Consider the following 26366-nt stretch of genomic DNA (forward strand, 5'->3'; position numbering starts at 1 on the left):
ATTCACCCCTTTCCTCCTTTTTCAGAGCTACTGGACCTCTAAGAGCACCTTCTAGGGTAGCTCCAATGACACTCTGGTCCTGGGGTTCTTTAAAACATGGTGTTGGCTGCTCCTCCCTTTTGCTCTTGTTCCTGTTGCTGTCTTCTGCCCCCATGAACTGTTGCCCTCTGCTATGTGCCACTCTGCCTTGGAGCCAGTCGAGTATGGACTGAAACCTCCACAAACCTCCACATAAACCTTTCCTTCCTTAAAAAAAATGATGTTTACTTATATCACACAATTTCAACTGTGCTCTTCTTGGGGGCTGAGCCTGTAGCTCAATGGTCAAGTGCATGCTTAGCATCCATGAGGCTTGGGCTTTAATTCCTAGCCCCACAAAAAGAAAAAAAGTAAGAAAGAAAAAGAAATGCTCTCCTTAGCTGGCCAAGGGGGCCTGAGCTTGGAAGAGTCCCCATGCGACTTCAGCCTGCAGGGGGTACACAAGAGACCTCAGAGAGGAAGCCAGACACAGCTGGGTGGGAGCCCAACAGCTCCTGTCCCCTCAAGAGACTCCTGCCCCAGTACATCCTGGAATGTGCCTTGAGGGGTGTGGATGAGGGTACAGTCACCGGGAGAAGGAAAGAAGGGGAGGCACCTATACTCACTAAGGTAGATCTGGCTTTGAACATTATTTGGCCACTTACTAGCTCTTTTATCAGGTGCTGACCCCCTCTGAGCCTTACTTACCCCATCTGTAAAATGGAAACATTTTGATTTGGATGTGAAAGTTCTCAAAGGGCTCCTGTGTTAAAGGCTTGGTCCCCGGTGCAGTGGTGCTCAGAGACGAAGCCTTTGAGAAGATTGGATCACGGAGGCTCTGACCTCATCAATGAATTAACCCACTGCTGAATTCATAGTTTGGTGAGCTATTAGGGTTTGATGGGGACTGAGAAGAGGGAACTTCTGGTTGAGGGAGTGGATCCTTGGGGACTACGTCTTCTTCCCAGCCTCTTCCTTTCTCTGACTCCTATCTGCCAAGAGGCGAGCCACTTCCTTCCACCACAAGTCCCCCACTGTCTCACCCTGGGCCCAGAAGCAACAGAGCCAAATGACCATGGACTGAAACCATGAGTAAAAGTACATCTTACCCCCTTTAGGTTGTTTTTTCTCAGGTACTTTGTCACGATGATGGAAATCTAACAGAAAACTGGTATCGAGAAGTGAAGCTGTTGCTGTGACCAGTGGCCGTTCATGTCACGCTCTGGCCCAAAATTTGTCTACAGGTCGCCCTTGCCCTGGGACTTTATAGGAGACTGAATTTAAAGGTGACAGAGTAGTTTTTCTGGTGGAGGAAATTTCAAGAGAGCACAGCATTTGCACTGTGACATCAGAATTGCTCGGTGCTTTCAATCAGATTTACTGGGAGAATTATGAGCAAAAAGCAGAGCAGAAACATCTGAAAAACTTGCCATTTGGTCAGAAGAGAAGCTATTTAAAATCATGGCCAAGGAAGATGTGATTGATGAAGAAATCAGTGCCGTTAAAAAGAGACCAAATAGCCAGGCATGATAGCCCATGCCTGTAATCCTAACAGTTGGGAGGCTGAGGCAAGAAGATTGTGAGTTTGAGGCCAACCTGGGCTCCATAGTGAGTCCAAGGCCAGCCTGACTACATATTGAGACCCTGTCTCAAAAAAAAGTTGTTCCCCTGTGATTTTTTTCACCATGTTCAGCATCTAGGCACTCAGAGGCTTCTGCAGCCATAATCTCAGGGGGCCCAGATACTGCTCTGGCTGGTGGCAGACCTTGGTGTCATCCACATGATGTTGATTGCAGGCACACAGAATGCAAGAGTTGTAAGGTCATGGAGGCTTCTACTGAAATTTCAGAGAAAAGCCTGGGAGGCCAGGCAATGCGTGGCAGAATCAAAGTCCCCAGGTAGCTCCTGAGAGGCAGTGCATGAAGTTGTGGGAGTGAAGCTGAATTAGCTGTGGAGCCCCCAGAAAGTTTGAGATGCCAGGAGTGTGGAATATCTATCAAGGGAAGCTGCATACAGTAAATGAACCGGATCAAGAAAGAGAGATCACGTGGGTTGCAGCCAGCAAGACCTTAAAGTAAGGGCTGCATAAGCCCTTTGAAGCTCACGTCCCACCAGCATGTGCCCTGGATGCTGGACAAGGAACTACAGGATTTAATGTTTTCCCTGCTGGGTTTCAATCTTGCTTTGGCCCCTGGTATTCTCCAATGCCTCCTTTTTTGGAATAGGAATGTTTACCCTGTTCCAACATTGCATGTTGAATATACATAACTTGATTTTTAATTTTTTACTGGGGTTCACAGCTAAGAGTTTGCTTTGTGTCTCAGAGGAGATCTTGGACTTGGACTTTTGAGCAATGCTGCAACTATTAAGACTATCAGACTACCTTGGAGATGAACTAAATGCATTTTGTGCTCCTTGCGGCCTTACTCAAGCACAGGTGAGCGAAAATAAGCATAAACATGCCCAGCTCCAGTCCACGGTGACCCGCCCTTATCTGCTCTACTGTTCATGACTCATCTCGGGGAAACTAGGTCTTGCAGGAGCCATGGGTTTTCTGGTTCAGTTGGTGGTAATTCCCTGGGGCAAAGGAAAAGGAAGAGATGAGGGGGGACGGAATGGAGGTGAGACCTTCCTGGTGCACAGGATGCCCCGGAAATCCCCATCAGTGAGGTTTCGAGAAAAGAATTACAATTTAGCTTTTCCCATCATCCCCGACACAGCTGCAGGAACAGAGATGCAGGTAAAAACCCAGTCCTGCAGCTTCTGTGATACCTTCACCCCTCTGGGCCCTTTTCTCCTCTTAGTAAGATAAAGAGATTGGACCCTACCAGCCCCAAAGTGTTCTGACCCTCTGAAAATTCTTTTTTTTTTTTTTTTTTTGGTTTTTCTCAGGTATCAGGAACCGAACTCACGACCTTGTGCTTGCCAGGCAGGCGCTTTGCCGCTGAGCTAAATCCCCAGCCCCTGAAAATTCTTTATATCTTCCTTTCACAGATGCTCATAGAGCTTCCCCTTTGTCTCTAGAAAGTTCCCTTATCTTTCAGAATAAGTGTATGCCTATGTAAAATGTGTTTATGCTACAGCTTGGGGAAGACATACATACCCTCTGATGACAGGCCAATCTCAATTCCAGGCCATGTATAAGAAACTGGATTCATAGATGACTAAGACAATATTCCTGCTGGGCGTGGAGGCTCACGCCTGTAATCCCAGCACTTAGGAGGCTGAGGCAGGAGGATCGTTGGGTGTTTGAGACCAGCCTGGGCTACAAAGTGAGCTCAAGGCCAGTCTGAACTGCTTACAGACCCTGTCTCAAAAAGACAAAAAAAAAAAAAAGACAATATTTCTGCCCCATAGGATAGGGAAGACAGACTCTGACATGCAGGTCAAAATGCTGGGTCTTCCCAGCCCTAACATTTTGCCTGGAGGAATCTGGGTGCACCCGGCAGGGTCAAACAACACAGGAGCCTGAGCAAACCAGGCGAAGGTTATAGGGGAAATAAATGTGGATGTATTTGGAGTGGTGATGAGATCAGCAGGGCTGGAGCAGGCTATGACCTTACAGTCAAGCTTGGGGTGCTGAGGGCGCTTGGTTGCAGGCCCCCCTATGCATAACAAAATCCTCAGATGCTCAAGTCACTTAAACCAAGTGGAATAATATTTGCAAACAATTTCCTCACCCCTTCCTAGATATTTTAAATCATCTCTAGATTACTTAATGTCCCTAAAGCAATGTAATTAGGTAAATAGCTGTCAGACTGTATTGTTTAATAAGTGAGGGCAGGGAAAAGCCTCTATGTGTTCAGTACAGACACGATTCTATTTTTCTAATATTTTCAACAAGCAGTTGATTAAGTCTGGAAATGCGGACCCCATGTATACAAAGGGCCAACTGTATATCTTCCCACACCCCAGGGGCCTGGGTGGAAGTAAGAGCCTGACCTGTACGTTGGGATGATGTCCTAGGAAAAGCAAGGGAGTGATCACAAGTCATTGTCTCAGAACCGTCAGTCATGGTTGAAGGGAGGGTTGGGGAGGGGAATGGGGGGAAAAAAAAAAAAGAAACAAGTTATATCATGTAACAGGTACAAATTCTCTGCGATGAATGTGATCATTATGTATACCTAAAATGTACCAATAAAATCAGATTTAAAAAAAAAAAGAATTGTCAACCATTCTTTACTGAGCACTTACTGAATGCAGACTCCAGGCACTGGATACACATGACAGCAGGCTTTCCATGGGGCCCATGGGGTAACTTCAGACGGAACACAGAGAAACAGTTTTAGTGGTTTTATTTTCATTTTTATGTTTACCTCCTGTTTGTGGCAGGTGGCTTTTGTTTTCATCTACAGTTATAAGCTCTTTTGGATGAATATGAGTTTGAAAAACCCACTGGACTTAAAGAAAAAATATTTATTCTGTAAACACACAGCGGATACACGGACATGACACAGCGTGCAAGGTGGGATGCAAAGGACTGATGTTCCGGAAATGGTGTGCATAATTAGCGCGGACAGTACGCTCCATCGGCTGCACTTCCGGTTGCGCGTAAGAGACACTCATTCAAACCAGCTTATGCAAGATAAGGGAAGGGTCCGCACAAGAGACTCTCCTAGGACACAATGGAAGGCGTGCAGAGGACAGTCACCCAGCAGGCTCCTGCAAGACCTGTCCTCTCTTCCTTCCATGCTCCTGTCGTTTCTTTCCGCCTTCTGCTTTGCTCTGAAAATTTTCTCCATGAACAGACCATTTTCTCTATCATAATCACAGGTGCAGTACCCAAGCATACACCCACGCCATCCCCTACACACACACACACACACACACACACACACACACACACATGCACTATCAATACACTCACAGCTCCAGAGTTCATCTGTCCTCAGGTAAGTGCCCTGAAAAGCCTGAGGCAGCATCCCTGAATCCAGCTGTCCAGCTCTTACTCTCCCAGCCTCTCCCAGAGGACTGAAGGGTCCAAGTCCTCAGAAGAAGGGAGGGCCTGGGATGAGCAGTCCCCCTGACCAAGAGGTGTCTTTCTCAGCGTTTGCTGCTCGGAACACCCCGGTGAGGTAGGTTTTTACCTCACAGGCAACAACACTAAGAGGTAGAAAATTGAGTCCCCAGTCACTTGGCAATAAGTGACAAAGCCAAGACTGAACTTGGGTCTGTGTGACACCAAAGCTTGAGTGTGCTGCTCTGGCCACCTGGTCCGGCCACCATCAGCTAGGGCCAGCCCACAGCTACCCTCCCAGACCCAAGCAGGTCACTGGCTCTCGGGGAGATAGGTATCAAAGTCAGCAATCCAGTGCTTGCCTGGCAGGCAGGAAACAAGAGTCCCAAGTTTGTGGGGCGCTGGCTGGAAGGCAGAGTTCGCAGAGGAGCTCTGGACACCAGGGAGAAGTGCCTCCAAGCCCCCAGGTCTCAGGCTGCGGGGCTCACCCTGCAAGTACTTGGCTAAGGGAAAGAGAGCAGTCTCATCTGAATGCTTGCCAAGAATTACAAGCAGGTGTCCAGAGATGCTTGAGAGAAGCTGACACCCGCCAGCTTGTGCCACTGTAACTGTCCCTTCTACCTCCCGGAAGTTAGGCTAGGAGAGGCCCTGCCAGAGAGAGCGAGCAGGCTTCTCCCTCCCAGAAACCCCAGGTTCTTCTCTGCCCAAGTGCTGTTCCCATGGGAGCCTCTGGCCTTTGAGTTGCCCTAGCCGGAGCGCTCTCATATTTTGCTTTGAGGGGATTTTCTGCCCCACAGAAGGTCCTTACTCAGGGTCTGTTACTAAAGCAGAAAAACGAAGGCAAGGCTGCCTCTCTCCCAGCCCCTCAGAGCTGACCCAGGCCTGAGGCAAAGCCTGTGCAGGAAACAAGCCTCCATCCTGGCTTTTTCTCTGGTCAGGTTTTCTCTTCTGTAGCTGTCATTTGGGACAGGTTTCCAGGCCCCTTCCACCGCTCTAGTGCTTTCCCACCCTGCCGTTACCACTTGGGAATCATGGGCAAAGGCTCCAGGCCGCTACCCAGTGGGAGGAGCTGAGGGAGGCTCAGAGTCTGCCCCTGACCCTCATATTCCTCCTCGCCCCATCAGACCCAGGGGCCCAGGGTGAGGTCAGAGTGTGCCCAAAGGTGGATGAAGGTGCTGGTTCCAGTTCTGGATCGTCCAGCAGTCCAGCTCTGCCATCGTCCCTGCCTGCGTGAGGTAGCCTTTGTACTTAGTGGGCCACCGGTGCCCAGAGAGGAGGTGACTGCAGCAGTTATCTCTTCTTCCCCCAGCCTCTCCCAGGATGCTCATGGAGGAGAAGACTTCAGGCCTGACCCCCAACAAGCAAGGACTAATTTTTGATGGAACTGCCAGGAATATGGTTGATGGGAATGGCCACATCGGTCCCTGTGTCGGTGGTGACCCGGGAGCATTTCCGGCTGCTGCGCATGTTGTAAAGCTTTTCACTGAGGTGCTTGCGGAACTTCTTGGTGAGAAAACAGTAGATGACGGGGTCTAAGACACAGTTGGTGCTAAGGAGGCAGAGGGTGACCTGATGTGCGTCATTAATAGCCTGGTGGTTGCTGCTCGGCCACTTCCCCAGCTCGGCCAGGGTCCAGGGCAGCTGTACCATGTGGTGGGGCACGAAGCAGATGACAAACACTGCCAGAACTGTGCAGACCATCCACAGCGCCCGGCGCTTGACCTCAGCATTGCGCTGCTGCTGCACCGGCTGCATGAGCAGCGTGCGGATGATGACCAGGTTGCAGAAGAGGATGAGGAGGAAGACAATGAAGAAGCCGAGCACAATGCAGATGTGGATGGCGAGCACAGGGTCGCTGCCCTCCTCGTAATGCTCAAAGCAGCGAGTGACGTTGCCCGAGCCGGCCTTGTTGGACACTACATTGGTGGAGTCCATGACAAGGAAATAAGATGCGGCGGCCACAATGGTCACCCAGATGACCAAGGACAAAGCTATGCCGCGCTTGCGGGTGGTGGCCTGAGCAGTCTTGATGGGATATCTTACTGCCTGGAAGCGGTTATAGGTGATCACTCCCAGGAAGGCCACGGAGCAGTAGGTGTTGATGAAGAAGAGGCAGCCGGCCAGGTTACAGAGGAATTTGGACAGAATCCAGTTACCCTGGTTGTAGTAGTAGATGATCCACAGGGGCAGGGTGATCAGGAAAAGCAGGTCAGCCACAGTGAGGTTCACCATGAAGATCTTGATCTCATTTAGTTTCTTGGAAGGGTACAGGCGGGCAAACACCCAGAGCACATAGCTGTTGGTGATGATCCCCAGCACAAAGATAACGCTGTAAACGATTGGGAAGAGAGTGTATCGAAACTCAGAATCCACATGGGAAGAGTTATTTAACTCCATGGCTCTGGGCTCTAAGAATCAGCTCCTCATAGGGTCCTGGCAGTGCCTGGAAGACCATGCAAAGATTCTGGTTAAAAAAAAAATCCAAGAAGCAATTATCCTGCTTCACCAATTCCAAGATTCCCTGCTATAGTTTGAATGATAGAGTCTCCCTCAAAAAAATTTACATTGAAACTTAATCCCCAGTGCAACAATATTCATGGATATAATCTTTGGGAAGTGAGGAAAGTGAAGTTCTCATACATAGGTTCAGTACCATACAAGAGGGCTCAGCATTGAAAGGTACATTTTCTTTTGACCTTTTGTCTTTCCAAGTCTTCTACTGTGTAAGGATACAGGGTACCAGGAAGTTGGAAGCAGATATCAGGCCTCATCCAGACACTGAACCCTGATTTTGAACTTCTAGAACAGTGAGACATAGATGTTTGTTCTTTATAAATGACCCAGTCTGAAGTATTTTGTTATAGCAGTGAGGCAGGAGATTAGGGCATGGCTATCTGGCTGGGCAAGTGAGCATGACCTATCAATCACCAAGCTCCAGGACACAGAGCTCCAAGACACGGAGTACCTGCACCTGAGACCAATCAGAAAATGTTATCTTCAACTCTTCTGGCATGAAATCAACCAACTTTTTGATAGAATGTCTTAGATCTGATGTCAGAATGAGGAATACAAAAAATGGCAGGCATTAATCTTTTGACCACTGCAAGCTCTTTCCATGTCCAATCACCTTACAGAGTATATTTCTTTTTCTACTTTCATTGGCCTGCATTGACTGCACAGTATATTTCTTTTTCCTACCTTTAGTAAATGTAAAATTTACCACCTTTTTTGCTTGTTTCATCTAACTCTTTGTTCAGAACAAGAACCTGGAAAGTGTCTCTAGAAGGAGCCCACTGAATTCCAGAACCCTGGTAACAACAGCATTAACAGACTGAGACACTCTCATTTTGCATATTTTAAAAACTCAGTGGCGGGTCAGGGATATTGCTCAGTGGCACAGCACCTGCCTGGAAAGTGCAAGGTCATGAATTCAAGTACCGGTACCAAAAAAAAAAAGGAAGAGTTAAAAACTTAGTGGCATACACCTATAATCCCAGCACTTGGGAGGCTAAGGCTGGAGGATTGCTTCAAATTCAAGGCCAGCCTGGACTACAAAGTGAGTTCAAGGCCACCCTGAACTGCATAGTGAAACCCTGTCTGAAACAGACCAAACAAAACAAAACAAAACAAAACAAAACAAAAACCCTCTAAAATTGATGGTATCTTCCATTCCACATAAAATAATGTTTTCACAAATCTATGCATAATATTTGTATTATAAAAACTTTGATTTTATGATAAAATTTGAATATTTTTCTATAGATTTGAAATAAAAAAAACTAATCATAAATTTGTTCTATATTGAAAACTAATTTAGTTGGACATGGTGGCACACACCTGTAATGCCAGCACTGAGGAAGCTGAAGCAGGAGGACTGCTTCAAATTCAAGGCCAGCCTGGGCTACATAGTGAATTCAAGACCAGCCTTGAACTGCATAGTGAGACCCTGTCTCAAAAAATAATAAAAATAAAAACTAATTTAACCAGGCATGGCGCACATCTATGTCTTGGTTACTTTTCTTTTGTTGCTGAGACAAAATAACTGATGCCCAGCATTAAGGAAGGAAAGGTTTATTTAGCCCACAGTTTGTGGAAGTTTCAGTCCATACTTGGCTGGCTCCAAGGCAGAGTGGCACATGGCAAACGGCAACAGTTTATGGCTGCAGAAAACAGCAAACGCAACAAGAGCAAAAGAAGGAGGAGCAGCAGAGAGCAAGCCTCTTTCCCTCCCTTATACTGTATGCGGGCTACCATCCTAGGGTGGGTGTAGCACTCACACCCATAATCCCAGCATTGGACCATGAATCAATCAATAAACTCTAGAAGCCTGCCCCATGACTGCACGAGGCTTTGGGGGGACATCTAGACACAAACCATAACAACCTGTAATCCCAGCACCTGGGAGGAAGGAGGCTGATCACAAGAGTGAGGCCAGCCCAGGTTACACAGTGAGTTCAAGGCCAGCCTGAACTATATGGTGAGACTCTGTCTCAAAAAAAACAAATACAAAAACAAAATAATTAAATTAAAACTAATTTAGAGTTTTCAACTCAGTGGTAGGGCTCTTGCCTAGCAGGCACAAGGCCCTGTGTTCAACTCTCAGCACCAAAACTATTTTTTTTTTTTTTTTTTTTGGTTTTTCTCCCGGTACCAGGAACCGAACTCACGACCTTGCGCATGCCAGGCAGGCGCTTTTGCCGCTGAGCTAAATCCGCAGCCCCTCAGCACCGAAACTAAATAAATAAATAAAAATAAAATTGTAGGGGGCTGGGGATTTAGCTCAGCGGCACAGTGCCTGCCTGGCAAGCACAAGGTCGTGAGTTCGATTTCCGGTACCGGAAAAAATAAATAAATAAAACTGAATACAATTTCAAAGTGGCTAGTAGGTCTACCTAGCCTAGCCCTAAGTTAATTTAAGATAAATAATTTATGTGCTCATAAAAATCCAGGAAATACACAGAAGTACAGTATTAGGATTATTTAGAGAATAAAATATTAGCCAGTCATTAGAAAAAATGAGTTGCATCTAATTGCGCTGACATGGAAGGCCATCCTCAGATAACAAACAACATTATGGAAAAAAAAAAAACTTACAGAAGATGTTCAGTATGAGCTAATAACATACGTGTGTATGAACAAAAAACATCTAGAAAGATACACCTCAGTTGGCAGTGGTAAGTAGCCTCTGCGAAGTAGGTTTCATGAGAAGTTTATTTAACTTATCTACTCTAAACAGTCTTAGTGCGATGTATATTTACTCTAAACTTTTTTTGAAACTTTTTAGGAGTACTTATTATCTTAGTAATTTATTTTTTATTTGTATCTATACATGTATTTTTGCTGTGTGGGGGGTTGAATGCAAGGCATTTGTACTGAGCTACAACTTTAGCCCTTTCTAAACTTCTTAAAAATTTTGACACAAGGGCTCATTAAGTTTGCTAAATTGCTCAGGTTGGGCTGGAACTTGTGATCCTCCTGCCTCAGCCTCACAGAGTGCTGGGATAACAGGCATGAGCCACCATACTCAACTTTTCCCTTTTTTTTTTGTTTTGTTTTGAGACAGGGTCTCCCTATCTAACTGAGGATGGCCTTGAACTCACTAAGTAGTCCAGGCTGGCCTCCAACTTGTGGCAATACTCCTGCTTCAGCCTCACAAGTGCTTTGATTACAGGCATGCATCAGTACACGCCAATCAGTTTTCCTTTCTTCCTTTTTTTCTTCTTTTTTTCTTTCCTTATTGTTGTACTAGGGATTGAACCCTGGGCCTTATATACATGGTAAACAAGCATTCTGCCATTGAGCTACATCCCTAGTTCTTTATTTTTATTTTATTTTGCAACAGGGTGTGACTAAGTGGTCCAGACTGGCCTCAAGCCTCTGATCCTTTTCCTTCAGCCTCTAGAGTAGCTAGGGCTATACATGTGCACCATTGTACCTAGCTAATCTAAATATTTGAATTTTTTTTTTTCAGTACCAAGGATCGAACTCAGGACCTTGTGCTTGCCAGGCAGGCACTTGTACCACTGAGCTATATCCCCAGCCCTTAAAATATAATTTAAAAGAAGAGCATTAAGTGAGAAACCCAGACAAAACTTTAACCAAACCATCAGAATGAAATCTCATTAATAAGACATGTCATCCCAGTACCCTCATATAATGTGCTGCAAAGAATACAACACCATATGGGTATTTTGCCCAAAATGCATAATCTGAATTTAATTGTGAAAAACATCCTACAGGGCTGGGCACAGCTCAGTGCCAGAGCACTTGCTTGCCACATGCAAGGACCTGGGTTTGACCCACAGCACCAAAGCAAAAACAACCCATCTAACTCAAATTGCGAGACATTCTACAAAATGACTGGCCAACTCTGATCAAAGGTTTTTTTTTTTTTTTTTTTTTTTGGTTTTTCTCTGGTACCGGGAACTGAACTCACAACCTTACGCTTGCCAGGCAGGCACTTTTGCCGCTGAGCTAAATCCCCAGCCCCTGATCAAAGGTTTTAAAGCATCAGGTATGGTGATGCACACCTGTAGCCCCAGCACTCCAGGAGGCTGGGCAGGAGAATTGTAAATTCAAGCCCAATACAAGCAACTTAATGACTTAGTGAGACCTTGTCTCAAAGTGAAAAATAAAAAAGGGCTAAGGATGTAGCTCAGTGTAAAGGCTTTGTGTTCAATCTCCAGTATCCAAAACAAGAAGAGGAAAGGAAGAAGGAAGGAAGGAGCTGGACGTGGCGGCGCACGCCTGTAATTCCAGCACTTGGGAGGCTGAGGCAGGAGGATCACTGTGAGTTAGAGACCAGCCTGGGCTACAAAGTGAGCTCAAGGCCAGCCTGAACTGCATAGCGAGACCCTGTCTCAAAAAGACCGAAAAAAAAAAGGAAGGGAGGGAAGGAGGGAGGGAAGAAGAGAGAAAGAGAGAAAGGAAGGCAGGAAGGAAAAGAAAGGAAGAAAGGAAGAAAGGAAGAAAGGAAGAAAGAAAAGAAAAAAGAAAAGAAAAGAGAAAGAAAGAAAGAAAGAAAGAAAGAAAGAAAGAAAGAAAGAAAGAAAGAAAGAAAGAAAGAAAGAAAAAAGAAAGAAAGAAGAAAGAAAGAAAAGCATGTGGTCCTGTACCACTGTAATCTCAGCACCCGTCAGACTGACACAGTAGGATTGCCATGAGTTCGAGACCAGCCTGGGCTACATGTGAGCTCAAGGCCACCATGAACTACATAGCAAGACCCTGTCTCAAAAAACAAAACAAACAACAAAAAATCCCCAAAGATATCACAACATATTGAATACAGAAGCAGATATGAGAATCCAGCTGTCTTCTATCAAGCTTAACATTAAAAAGGTTTATAAACATTGTCACTTTTCCTTAAATTGTTTGTTTTAGAAAATCTCATTTCTTCCCTAAAAATATGTTATTTACATTAAGATCAAAAGAATTTACCATTGGATTTGTTTATTTAAAAATGAAGTTACTTTAGAATGTCAGTAGTTAATTTTTTTTTCAAGGCTAGCAACGGAACTCAAAATAGGCAAGCACTCTACCACTTAGCTTATGTCCTCAGCCCTAGTTTTTTTGTTGTTGTTGTTTTTTGAAGCTTTTTGTTGTTTTTGTGGTACTAACCATTGAACCCAAAGGTACTCTATAACTGAGCTACACAACCAGCTCTTTTTATTTTTTTGAGATAGGGTTTTACTATATAGCTCAGGCTGGCCTTGAACTCACTATGGAGCCCACACTGGCCTTCAACTCACAGTGATCCTCCTGCCTCAGCCTCCTGAGTGCTGGTTTTACAGGCATGGGCCACCATGCCTGGCTTATTTTTTATTTTGAGACAGGATCTTGTTAAATCGTCCAAACTGGTCTTGAATTTATAATCCTTCTGCCTTAGTCTCCCAGATTCCTGGGATTACAGATGTGTGCCACCATACCAAGCTAGTTTTAATTCTTAATACCATAGATACTGATAGACATAACACTTACAGCCACAAGCTCTTTGGGTCCTCAATAATTTTCAAGGGGAAAGGGCTGGAGATATAGCTCAGCAGCACAAGTGCCTGCCTGGCAACTGCAAGGTCCTAAGTTCGATTCCCAGTACCAAAAAAGTAAAATAAAATAAAATAAAATAAAATTACAAGGGTAGAAAAAAAATGCCTGAAATCAAACAATTTGAGTATCACTGCTGTCAGCCCAAGATGAGCCCAAAATGCCCACTTATCTGGAACTGGCCTTGTTTCTTCCTCTGGCTGGGCCCTCACAGAATTATATTAGGATTGAATCTCACTAAGCCTATGTCACCCTCCTGTGCCTGGGGCTTGGAGGCACTTCTGACCAGGCCCTTTCTGAAAGGCATGAGGTGCGGGGAGCTGTAGCTGGCCAGGGCAAGGCGTTTGGTTTGGGTTTTCAAGGAAGTCATGTCCCTACCCACCACCGATGCAGCAAGTGTCCTGGGGTGAGGACATCCTTCACCAAAACATTTCCTACCATCTGGCCCAGCCCAGGACATCTGAGCCCTGCTGCCTCCCCATGCCTGCCCTGGCCTGTGGAAAAGGTCTTTCCCTCAGGGTCAAGGCCCTGGTTGAGGAAGGGAGGCAACCACTGGAGGCAAAGTTTAAGGTAGCACCAAATTTTCCCCAGTCAAGATAAATAATATTTTAGACAGGCATGGTGGTGCATGCCTATAATGCCAGCACTCAGGAGGCTGAGGCAGGAGGATCATTGCGAGTTCAAGACCAGCCTGGACTACAAAGTGAGCTCAGGACCAGCCTGAACTGCATAGCAAGACTCTATCTCAAAATGACCAAAAAAAAAGATAAATAATATTTTAATGCAATATTTTTAAAAATCAAAAGGAACATTACTGACTCTTTGTCTCAGCCTCTACTATGGCTCTGCCTTCACTTAAAGTTTTAATGTTGGGCTGAGGAGATAGCTCAGTGGGTAGAGCACTTGCCTAGCATGCACAAGGCTCTAGGTTCAATCCCCAGTACCACCAAATAAATAAAACTTTGATGCTTTTAAGCCAGGCAGCGTGACACACACATGCAATCCCAGCTACTCCAGAGGGTGAGGGAGGAGGATCACAAACGGGACCAGCCTGGGCAACTTGGCAAATTTCATGTCAAAAATTAAAAGGGCCAGGAATGTAGCCTAGCATGCCTGAGGTCCTTGAGTTCAATCCCCACTTCTGAGACTGTCCCAGATATATATGTCTCCTATAGCCCATACATACATCCCACACTTCTAATTTTGATTTGCAAAGAAAATATCTCAGCATGAGAACAGCACCCACAGGTCTGCACTCGCTGACACAGTAGCTCATTCGTGCATTCACTGGGCAAAACTCTCAGCTCCTGACTTTGAGAATCACAGCTGTGCAGAGGGCCTGATGAAGGCCATAGCAGGCGTGGTAGGAATTCAGAGAGGTCACCTGTCCCCACACCTTGAAGCTGAGCAGGCAGGGGGGACCGCACTGCCGAGGCCCGTCAGAGCTTGCGACATTCATTCACTTTAGCTAACATGGAAAGTTCAAGGTGGGTGAAGCGAGAAAGAGCGAAGCAAGTGGCCGTGCGTCTGCTCAGGGAGGGGCTTGAATCTCAGGCAGAAGCGTGTGTGCAGATGGCCCCCCGACTTACAGTGGGGGTACATCCTGATGAACGCACCGTAAGCCGAAACTAGCGTAAATGAAAATTCATTTCCTGCACCTCACTGAGGGCGCATCATAGCTTAGCAACACCGCACCAGCAGCATCGCTTGTTCCCTTTCCCGTGGCTCCTGCTGTGCCCGGCTTTGTGAAAGCGTGTCGCATCCAGTGTCCTCACCCAGGAAATGTCAAAATTCAAAATCTGAAGTAGGGTTTCTACTGATGCAAGTCCCTTTCGCACCACGGTGAGGTTGGAAAAAATCTCAAGTTGAGCCAGTGTAAGTCAGGGAGCATCTTACTGCACTCTGCAGAGAGTGGGGACTCGTGGCAGGATGCTGAGGAGGGAAGGGAGAGGCTGGGGCCGGGCTGGGGGAAGATGGCTTTGACACCTTTGCTGAGCACAGAGCAGAAGGAGGGGGTGGAGGTCAGACCAGGGGCAAAGACACAGCTGCACCCGTCTGAAGGGGCAAAGGAGGCATGGCCCTGGCTGAGCAGACGGGCAGCTGATGGACGGAGCACGGTAACATACAGGACACTGGCTGAGAGAAAGGGAGGAAGCAAGGACAGCCCCCAGATGACTGGGCTGCCGCCATTGACCAGGAGGAGCAGTGTGGGGTAGGGAGGATGAATGCAAGTGGGGACATCATATGCAGAACCATGAGGAAAGCAAAAGGGTTGAACACTGATGAGCCTAAATCTAAAGCAGTTGAAAGAGGAGAGGAAACCTACAAAGGAGGCTGAGACAGTACAGCCAAAGAGGCAAAAAGAGAACCAGGTCTACCATGCTGGAGACCTAGGGGAGGAAAGTCTCCAGAGCACCAGAGCAAGTGGCCAGCAGTGTGGGAAGCCACAGGGAGACTGGTGGACAGAAGCACAAACACTGGGCGTGTCGGGGTGGAAATCCACCTGAGGTCTCTAGGGAGAGCAGCTTCCCAGGCCGAGTTAAGTGTAAAGCAAGGAGGGGGAATGCCAAATTCTCGTTTAAATGCAGTTCAGAACTCTAAATCTGTGTGTGGACCTTGTTTGGATCCCAAATTGGAATTTTTTGTTGGCTTGTTTGTGTTTTGTTTTTTTTTTTGCAACAGGGCCTCACTATGTAGTCCAGGCTGACCTTGCTGGCTTCAGACTTCACATCCTCCTGCCTCAGCCTCTCAAGTGTTGGGCTTTTAAGCATGTGCCCCTATGCTCAGCTTTGGAAAAACTATTTTTTTGACAATCAAGGAAACCAGAACATAGACTAAGTATCAGATAAAATTAAGAAAATAATATTAATTTTGCTAAATTATATAAATGCTAAATAATTTTGTTATCTATGATGTTGTGATGATTCTTTAATCCCTCACCTACTACACGCACATACTGGAGTATTTATACATGAAATTATACAATTTTTTTTTAATTTACCAAAAGAAATTCTACAAGACCTGGCATTTGCTTTAAGATACTCCAGGACCTGTGCCCACGTGCTCACCTTCAGCTCAGAGTCAGCACCCCAGAAGCACCACCTAGGAGAATGCACGCTCAGGTGCGTCTCACTCCAAGTCCCCGGGCCATGTGGGAGCCCAGGAGAGTGAGGGTGCTTCCTGCCAGTTCCGGGACTGGAAGTTCACGAGTCCTTGGAGCCTCTGTTTTGCCAAAACCATTGCTCATGGTCCCTCTGGGGCTCAACACACTGGCTTTTCCCACTTCTGCTCTGTTCAGCCTAGATTCCCTCTCCCTTGTCCCTCACGCTAAACTTATTGCCCACTTACTGTGCTTCAATAAAACCCCCCAAAATCTAACCAGTAGGGTCTCTGCTGGGCCTGCAGGCTCTCAGAATGGCTGTATTCACTCTGTCTCAGCCGCCTGTTAGGTAGATGATCCTTTTTCCTTCTGCCTCTTTGCCTGGCTGACTCGCAAATCTCCTTTAAGACGGCTCAAGCCTCGATCCTCTAGGTCAGTGGTGGCGAACCTACGGCACGTAGGCTACAGAGGGCACGCACAGCCCTCTCTGTCAGCACGAGAGCCAACAGCATGATTTGTTTTTTTCTAAACTAAAACATCAGTATTCAGATTGAATGGCAGTGTTGGCACTTTTCAATAAATAAGTGGGTTCTAGGTTGTGGTTTGGGCGCTCGGTCTCTAAAAGGTTCGCCATCACTGCTCTAGGTTGTTTTTCTTGGTCTCCCTGCCTTCTGTACGCCTGCCCCACCTGGCCCTGGTTAGGGGCCTGTTCTCTGGGCTTCTGCAGCTCACAGCTTTTTATCCCACTGAGACTGCTGCAGGGGCAGACTCAGGTCCATCCATTCACCTCGTAACTGCTGACCTCCTTCCTGCAGCGCACTGGGCATAGTGTTGGGGCTGCTGCGAAACCAGCATGGTCCCTGCTCTTGAGGGGCCTCCTCTCTGGTTGGGGAAAACAGTAAAAAATAAAAAGGGGCCAGAGGAGTGCAGCTCAGTGGTACAGCAATGGCCTAGCATGTGTGAGAGGCCCTGGGCTTGATCCCCAACACAGCCAAAAGAAAAAAGTAGAGAGACCTAGTAAAGGAAATAAAAACTGATAACGTGAAGATTGGGTAGGGGCCACTTAAAACAGGATGCTCGGGGTGGCGCCTCGGAGCAGGAGACATCTAAATGAAACTGGAGCTTCTGATGCTGAAGATTTTAAGTTCTGTATCGAACTGTATTTGTAATTTGGTAGTTTTTCTTCAAAGAGGGGCCCCCCAGGTTGTTTAAGCTTTAGGGATCTGTGAAACCTGTATCTTCCCCCAGCTGAAATATAAAAAGGAAGAAGGAGCAAGTCAGGGGAGACCCAGGAAGAAGGATATCCCTGGCCAACATCTGACGTGCAAAGGTCCTGCAGAGGGAATGTGTTCTCCATGTTCCGAGGCAGGGATAGTTTGTCATATTTAAGGAACTGAAAGGTCGGTGAGGCTTGGCCCTAGCGGAGTGAGAAATGGGAACAGTGGGATGAGATCAGAGGGCAGGGGGCAGGCCCCAAATGGCTCCTGTGCACTGTAAGGAGTTTGCCTTTCGTTCTATGAGTGTCGTCAAAGACAGCATAGCAGTGTGGGTGAGCAGGCAACTAATGTGATCAGACTCCCTCTAGCTATTGGGCAGGGAAGAGAAGGAGGAAGTGAGACAGACAGAGAGAGAGAAGAGAAGGCAGGAGGTGAGACAGACAGAGAGAGAGAGAGAGAGAGAGCACTTTGAAAGTAAGGAATGGAGCCTGTTGTGGTGGCACACATCTTATAATCCTAGGCACTTGAGAGGCTGAGGCAGGAGGATCCCTGCAAGTTTGAGGCCAGCGTGGGCTATATAGTGAATTCAAGTCCAGCGTGAACTGCACAGCAAGACTCTATCTCAAACACAGAAAGAGAGAAAAAAAAAAAAAAGAAAAAGAAACAGAGGACGAGGCAATGGCATTGGCCAGTGAGCGGCATTTTCAATTCCTCTTTCCAACCCTAGCACTCAAGGAGAGCTTGGCCAGAGCAGGAGTTTGGGAAATACTTGTTCAGTGAACAGATCCCTAGCAATGGACAAGACTATCTGCTCGCTGAGCAGCCATCCCACAAGGCCAAGTGAGCCCTCTATCACCTCACTATTCAAATTGTGGCCCTGGGACCACAGCATCAGCATTATCTACAAGCTCATTAGAAATGCAGTCCCACTCCAGATCTGCTGTATCAGAATCTGCATCTTTGAGCTGGGGATTTAGCTCAGCAGCAAAAGCGCCTGCCTGAAGCACCTGCCTGGCAAGCGCAAGGTCGTGAGTTCGGTTCCCAGTACCGGAGGAAAAAAAAAAAAAGAATCTGCATCTTTGCTGGATGTGATGCCACACACCTGTAATCCCAGCATGCAGGAGGCTGAGGCAGGAGGATCTCCATGAATCTGAGGCCAGCATGGTCTATATAGTGAGCTCACGGCCAGTCTGAACTACATAGTGAGACCCTGTCTCAAACAAACAAACAAACAAACAAATGAAAAGAATCTGCATTTTAAGAAGATTCTCAGGTGATTTGTGTACACACTACAGTCTGAGAAGTGCTACGCCCAACACATGCCATCTGCATACTCATCTAATCTAATACCTGTCATGGTTTCTCCTTGCCCAGAATAAAGTCCATGCTCCTTTTACACCTCATCTCCCACAATTCCCTGCTGCTCACCCTTTATCCCAGCCATGCTAAACATCTTGCTGCCTCTGTAAAAATGCCCTTCTTTTCAAATGTCTGCGCCTTTGCACAGGCCTTGTGCCCACTGCTTTACCTAGAAAAATCTTACTCACCCTTTAAGACCTAGCCACAGACAGGAGTGGCCTCCTTCTCTGGATCACCACGCTTGGGGGTACAGTGGGTACATCCTTCAGGATAGCATCTGATTTTTTTTTTTTTTTTTTTTTTTGATACCCATGGACTTCGTACTGAGCTACATCCCCAGCCTTTTTTATTTTTTTCTTTTTGAGACAGGTATCACAGAGTTTCTCAGGCTCACTGCAAATTTGCAGTCCTCTTGCCTTAGCTTCTCAGGGTGCTGGGATTAAAAGCATGCACCACCACACCCAGTTAGTACACTTTACTGATTTCTGTGGCTATTTCCTTCCCAGGCTTGGAGCTTCTTGAGAGCATAAACTTGATCTTTCTTCTCTTTACTCTCACTAGAGAGTGAATAAGCCACTGACAACTGTTCAAGGAGGCTGGCACAGAAACGTGTACCTAGGCTAGGCATGGTGGTGCACACCTGTAATCCTAGAGCTCTAGGAGGCTGAGACAGGAGGACTGCAAGTTCAAACACAGTCTGGCCAACTTAGAAACCTAGTGAGACCCTGTCCCAAAATAAACAACAACAACAACAAGCAAACAGGCTGGCGATGTAGCTCAGTGCAAAGCCCTGGGTGCAATCCCCGTTCCAGGGACCGGGTGGGTGTGAGGGGGTGTGTGTACAGTGTCTCTGGGGGAAGCAAATTGGGGGTGGGATGGGGCAAGAAGAAAAGGCTCACCATTTACTTGCTGTGTAAAGTGGCTTCACTTCTCTGAGTCTCTAGTTCTTCATTTGCAAAACCTTACCATCTTAACAATGGTTCTAAAGATAAGAATGCAAAGTGGCTAGAACAGGACCTGAGCCACAGATGACCAGGCCTCTCCCTACCAGCGCAGCTGCTTGAAACCAGAAGAGCAGACTACATACAGGTAATCACGGATCCAGGAGCTCTGACCCACACACGGCCCTTCCCACCAGCTCCAGACAGAGCCTCCAGCTAATGCCGACAAAGCTTTCAAACGCTTTGGAAGAGGATGAGCATTTGGAGGAAGGAAGCAGAGGCTCAGACCACTCCGTTGCACAGTCTTGCTGCACCCCACTCCCACAAACATCTCCTGCCCCTTGGAAACCTGGAGAAGGGGCTCCCACCCCCTGCTGGGTAGCCAGAGGGGAGGGGCCATCAAGAACTGGCAGAGGGAAGCACGCGCTGGTTAATTCCCCAGTGCAGACTGTGGGTCACCAAAAATAGCAGCCTCTAACTTTTGTGAAATCAATGAAGGTCAAAAATAAAAATGTCTAAGAATTTTTTTCAATTTTTAAAATACCAAAATAAGAGGAAAAAAGACAGAAATCGCTAAGTCCTCATGGCTATAAACCAGACATGTCCAAATTCATCTACATCTCTTGCCCCAGCAGCTCCTTGAAGGTCCACAGGCCTGAGAGTGCATTTACCAACAGGGCATGGGCTAGAAGTTGGGGTACAGGGGCACACACAGGCTCCCTATGGGCACGCCTGCCTGGATTCAAGGACTCTATGCTCTGTAAGGCATGTGTAGGTGAATGGGGGCCAGAGAGAGCCCACTGCAGCTCAGAGCTCTGGGTACTACTTAATAGTGAAATGTACAGACATTTCTTACCCATGACTGTATTTCCTGCTGAAATCAGCTTTGAAGATGGGCTTTCCACCCATTTGTCCAGAGAGGACGTCCATTTCCCAGGGAAGAAATTGAGACTAAAGAAGGGAAGAGAGTGGTCCGTAGTCTGGGAAGTGGCAGGCCGGGGATATTGAACTCCGAAGACCACCGTGAGTCTGCTAAGCTAAGCGGTGGGCCTGCTGGATGCCAGCCACTCCTTAGCCGGCTCTTCTGTTCATGGGCCTGCCCTAAGGACTGAGAACAGGCGTTCCAGATGCTGTAAGGCCCCGGAAAGAGACGGTGTTGGCTTGAAACCCTGCTTTTTACATTTGCTCACTGAAGGCAGGAAGGAAATGGGGCAAAAGGACTGCAAAGTCTGCTCTGCACCCATCTAGCTGCTGCCTGCCAGCCCTGGAGCTGGAACCAAATCTTCTCTCAATCCACAAAATTCATTATGACCCTGAGTCTCCATTTATTTATTGGCAAAATGAAGATTTTTAAATGAGCCTAAAATGTCCAAAACTGGATTAAATTTAAGTCTACTTGAGTTATTATATGGGAGGTGATTTCTTTTTTTTTTTTTTTTTTAATACCAAAAATCAAACTCAGGACCTTAGGCTTGCCAGGCAGGCGCTTGTGCCACTGAGCTATATCCCCGGCCTTTGGGAGGCCATTTCTATCCTCTGATAGTAGGCCCAGAGATTATGAGACTCTTACAATATCTCATTAATCTGGGCCACGAACAACAGGCTATCCCAGTGAATGGGAATTGAGTCCTGCCAGTTCCTGGCCTGGGGAGACCACCTACTGTCTGCCCTGGAGACCAAGTGCTCACAAAAACTTGGAAAGGGACTCCCGCAGACCAATTAAAGCCAAAATGGAAGGGCCCCTTTTCAGTTATCCTTGCCACGCCCACTGCAGCCACCATGGTACAGATAGATGGTCGGATTCATCTTTCTAGAATGAAACCAGTTCCATCGAACTATCTCAAGAAAAAGACCATTCACAAACAAAAAGCTACTCCTGTGAACTTCTGGAAGGCTTGAGATTTCTCTTCAAAAAGAGACAAGACGCCAGTGCTGCTACAGGCAAGTAAACAGGATCTTGCTAAGTCTATGGCTCTCAGATTCTTAATAATGTATACGACATACCTCTCCCACATACATTCCTCTCTACAGGAAGCATGGAAATCTGACTTACCCCTCATACGTGGGGTCATAGTAAAGTTTCTTTCTTTCTCCCATCAAACAGGCAGCTCAACGGTCATAGCTCTTGTCAAATTGTCTTCTGACAGGTTTTTCTTTCTTCAACGCAGCCAGTGAGCCATAACATCCCAAGGTAGTTGGAGAGCACATAATCCCCACTAGGTAAGATTTACACCCGCTTCCAGCCGGAAGGGGCTACAGAAGACAGAAACTTTCACTCCCTCAGCACCCCATAAAGAATTATGGGGATTTGTATGTCTCAGGGGAAATGAGGCAGGAAGAAAAGGCGTGGCTTAGACTGGCTGAGAAGGGAGGTGTGATCAGGTCCCAGGACATGCACCAAATAATTCCCAAGGCCCCATAGATAGGCCTCTCGTGGGTCCCCACAGTACACGGAGTGGGTAAAAGGACACAGGCACCACGAAGACCCCACAACCATGGCTTTTCTCACGGCAGCCTGCCCTGTGTCCCCCAGAATATACTTTTATTTGGTCTTTATTTTTACTTTTCTTCTCGTTTCCTCAGCCCAAATTCACTCTGCAGAGCTGATTTCTCTCTTACCCTGCACTTTTAATTTTTTAAATAAACTTTGTCACTGTTTTCGCCTGTTTTGTTTAATTTGCTGCCCTAGACAGAAAGAACCTAGAAGCCAGGACATGAACATCCCAAAACCTGATAACGGAAACCACTACCACCACCCCCAGTGGTGACTGGGGATCTGTGGTGAGCAGCCAAGAGCTACAGTCATCAGCACCCAGGCTTTAACTGTGCAAACACGTAGCATCTAACAAACAGGAAAATAGGCTCTCAGTTATTTCAGCGTTCAGGCTGGTGACAGGAGTTGTAAAATCTGAAGGAAGCAATTTACTCAATAGCTGTGAGCTCCCTTCCCCACTGTCCTCAGAAAATGTTAATAAGCAAGTGAACCGGGGGTGGTGTCACACGCCTGGAAACCCAGCGTTCAGGAGGCTGAGGCAGGAGGATCGCTGCACATTTGAGGCCAGCCTGGACAACATAGTAAGACCCTGTCTTTAGGAAAAAAAAAAAAAAAAAGAGTGAATCAACCTTACACCAAGCTAGCCACATCTCTTTTGGAAGAAGCTACCAGGGCTGACTGGAGACAAAGCATAGCCCTTGGAATCAGGGGATTTGGGCTTTGGACTTAGCAGTATCACCGACCACCTTGAGTGAGTCTCTTCCCAACTTTGAGCCTTGAGATTTTTATTTGCAAGCATGTGCTGCCTGCCTCAAAGCAGTGTTGTAAAAAGGAAGTGTGATCGCAGGGGTGGGGGAGATAAAAGGCTTGATAAACACTAATGCACTTGGTAAATTGAAATGGGTTTGCTCAGCTCAGTGGCACACACCTGAAATCTCAACTCCTCAAGAGGCTGAGACAGGAAGATCACAAGTTTGAGGTCAGGCCGGACAACTTAATAAGACCCTGTCTGAAAATAAAATTGGAAAAGGACTGGGAAGTAGTTCAGCGGTAGAGTGCTTGCCCAGCATATGCGGTGCTCTAGGTTCAGTCCTTAGTCCTGTGAAACAAACTGACTACAATGGACTTTATAAACTCTAAAGGGCTCTACACAAATTTTTTACATACTTCTCCCATCAATCAGCTGAACTCAACTCCTGCAGAACTAAGGGAGTGGGGGCGGGGCAGCTGAGGGGTGTCCTTCCCCACATATTCCCGCCCATACATAGTCTGGTTCCAGAATCCCCGTGGCTGAAGACCCCCAGACACATACCAACCCCTCGGCTTCTTTTTTTTCTTCTTCTTCCTCTTTTCTTATTTTCTTTTCCCTTTTTGTATTGAAGATGGAACCCAGGGCCTTCACACTGGGCTACCACCCCAGCCCTTTTACATTTTAATTTTGAGTCGGGGTCTTAGTAAATTGATCCTCCTGCCTCGGCCTCCAGGAGTGCTGGGATTACAGGTATTCACCACTCTGCTTGGCTAACATCAGACATTCTTATGTCACCAGCCTCTCATGTGCTGGGATTACAGGCAAGCACCACCAGGCCCAGCTCAGCTAGCTTTGTCAGTGAATCTGCTTCTGCTTCAGGGAATTGCTGGACAATACCAGGCCACCTGCAGGCCTCAACCCAGGCACACATGGACATAGCCAGAGCCAGTTCCGGGTCTGCCCCACACAACCAGATGTGCATGCATGCATGCGTGTGCACACACACGCACACACACAGAGACACAAGAGGCTTCTCCCCACTCTCACCAGGCTGCTGAAGACACAGGGGCTGCTCAGTGGCTGTGCTGCAGCCCACATTCGCCCTTTGGGAATCGGCTCCACTCCCAGCACGAGAGGTGTGTCCCTGCCAAGGCCAGTCCTGAGCGCTCCCGGGGTCTGGCTCCGCTGCTGCCCCTCCCAAGCCCACACCCAAATCCAAGCTGCCCCCGAAGCCAGTGTGGCAAAGGGAGGATGCCACCGAACAGGGGAGACTGGACTGCCCTCCGTGTTTACAGGAGGGGAGCTCCGGGTTATCCATAAAAGGAAGTGGGGGGGTCTCCGGTTCCCCTTAAAAGGATAAGGGTCCCAGTCTCTCACACATCCCTCTCCTACATGCACCAATCAGGAGGAAAAAGGTCAGTCCCGAAGGCACATTTTGTCACTAATGCCATGGACTATAAACCCGTCCCCCAAACCTTCACTGATCAGATGGGGAAACTAGGGTTGCTTGAGGTGACCCCAGGGTCGGGGCAGGGTGGGGCCGTGGCTCACTGTCCATTTCCTATCCACTACAGCATACTACTTTATCATCTACTCAAGGTACGCTTTTTGGTTGTGTGTGTGTGTGTGTGTGTGTGTGTGTGTGTGTGTGTGTGACAGGTTCTAAATTGCTAAATTACCCAGGCTGGGCTTAAATCTGCAATCCTCCAGGCTTGGCCTCCCAGATTACTGGGATTATAGGTGTGTAGTTATAATCAATGCATATTTCTTTTTCTTTTTCTGTTTTTTTTAAACAGGGTCTCACCGTGTAGTTCAGGCTGTTCTTGAACTCACTATGTAGCCCAGCCTGGCCTTGAACTTGTGACAATCCTCCTGAGTCAACCTCCTAACTGCTGGGACTACAGGCATACACCACCATGCCCGGCTCAAAGCATGTTCTTTTTTTCTTTTGGTACCAAGAATAGAACTCAGGACCTTGGGCTTGCCAAGCAGGTACTATGCCACTAAGCTATATCCCCAGCCGTGTTTTATTTTTTTGAGACAGTCTTGTGTAGTCCAGGCTGGTTTTAAACTCACTATGTAGCCCATGCTGGCTTCAAACTCCCAGCAATCCTCCTGCCTCTGCCTCCCAAGTGCTGGGATATGGGCATGGCCACCATGCCCAGCCTCAATGCATGTTCGTAAACAGCTACCACATACCAAACTCTGCTAAGGGGAAGGAACAAAACAAATTCCTCATCCTTGATGCATTTACAGTAAGAATTACGGGGCCAGTCTTACTAGTGACATGTTAGCTCATGTTTGCACGTCATTTTACTATTGACAAAGTACTTCCCACCACCCTCTTCATTCTGCCCACAAACCCACAAGATTAGTCTTTTAATTCCCATTCAGCAAAGAAGAGTAGGCTCCTGAATTGCTCAAGCTCCCAGCACTTATAAGGAAGAAATCAAATCAAAACCCTGAGTGGGCCAGGCTGGTGGTGCACATGTCTATAATCCCAGCACTCAAGAGGCTGAGGCAGGAGAATTGCCATGAGTCTTGAGGCCAGCCTGGGCTACAAAGTGAGTTCAAGACCAGCCTGAACTACATAGCGAAACCCTGTCTCAAACACAAAACAAAACCCTGGATGCCCACACAGGCCCACAGCCAGCTACCACCCCAGCTAACTTCTTTCTCTAGCTCAGTTGTTAGTACCCAAAGATAAAGAAGTCACTTTTTGTTGCTTCCCTGGCAGTCACTTTCCTTCTGACATACACACAGACTTAAGCATCTGGAACATAGCTGGATATTTTCAGTCTGTGCTAAATGAGAGCTGGCTGATGCCTGGGGGACAGCTAACCCTTTCTCTGATTGCTCCCAGCTGAGTGAGCCCCTGGCCAGCAGCTCTGCTTTGCCAGCCCCACATCTGGGCAAGGGTAGCAGCCCGAGCTTGGTGGCCAGCACCTGACACCTGAGGCTGAAACTGGTTGTAAAACTGGTCTTTTGCACCAATAATCTGGTTACCCTCCTCACTCCCCGGGGAAGCCCAGAGTGTAGGGAGCTCCTAAATACCAGCCCCACACCCAACCCTTTAGCTCTCCTGACGGTCCTGCCAGGGTGTTGGCATTATCCTGGTTTGTCAGTGGAATAAACTGCACAGAAGGCAGGGAATAACCTGCCCAAGATCACACAGCTTGTAAAGCAGAGGGCATTCAGCTCCCTGAGATCTAGCAGCCCCTTCTCATTGCTACCCTCACCTCCCAGGGAGACCTCTGAGGTCCCCTTAGTCCTGCCTTGGCCTCAGAGAATTAAAGAGGGGCGCTGGATCCCCTGGCAAATTCTATTCACAAGAAGTTCCGAATGGTCGGGCATGATGGCACACACCTATCATCCCAGCACTCAGGAAGCTGAGGCAGGCAGATCGTTATGAGTTCGAGACCAGCCTGGGCTACAAAGGGAGCTCAAGGCCAGCCTGAACTGCATAGTGAGACCCTGTCTCAAAAAGAC

General features: G+C 47.3%; 1 protein-coding gene across 3 annotated transcripts in view; it reads right to left on the bottom strand.

Moving 5' to 3' along the window:
- Nucleotides 1–4296: 4296 nt before the first annotated feature.
- Ptafr (platelet-activating factor receptor) overlaps nucleotides 4297–26366 on the bottom strand; it is a 35726-nt gene continuing 13656 nt past the window's right edge. For 2 of the 3 annotated variants that reach the window (XM_005394941.2, XM_013519732.1), the window contains one exon: nucleotides 4297–7418. In XM_005394941.2, coding sequence (XP_005394998.1) covers nucleotides 6344–7372 — 1029 coding nt within the window. In that variant the 5' untranslated portion in view covers nucleotides 7373–7418 and the 3' untranslated portion in view covers nucleotides 4297–6343. Of the gene's footprint in view, nucleotides 7422–26366 lie in introns of all 3 variants that reach the window. The other variant, XM_013519733.1, reaches the window with a different exon arrangement.

Source organism: Chinchilla lanigera, unplaced genomic scaffold (genome assembly GCF_000276665.1).
Source record: "Chinchilla lanigera isolate Chin_1 unplaced genomic scaffold, ChiLan1.0 scaffold00051, whole genome shotgun sequence".
NCBI lineage: Eukaryota > Metazoa > Chordata > Mammalia > Rodentia > Chinchillidae > Chinchilla > Chinchilla lanigera.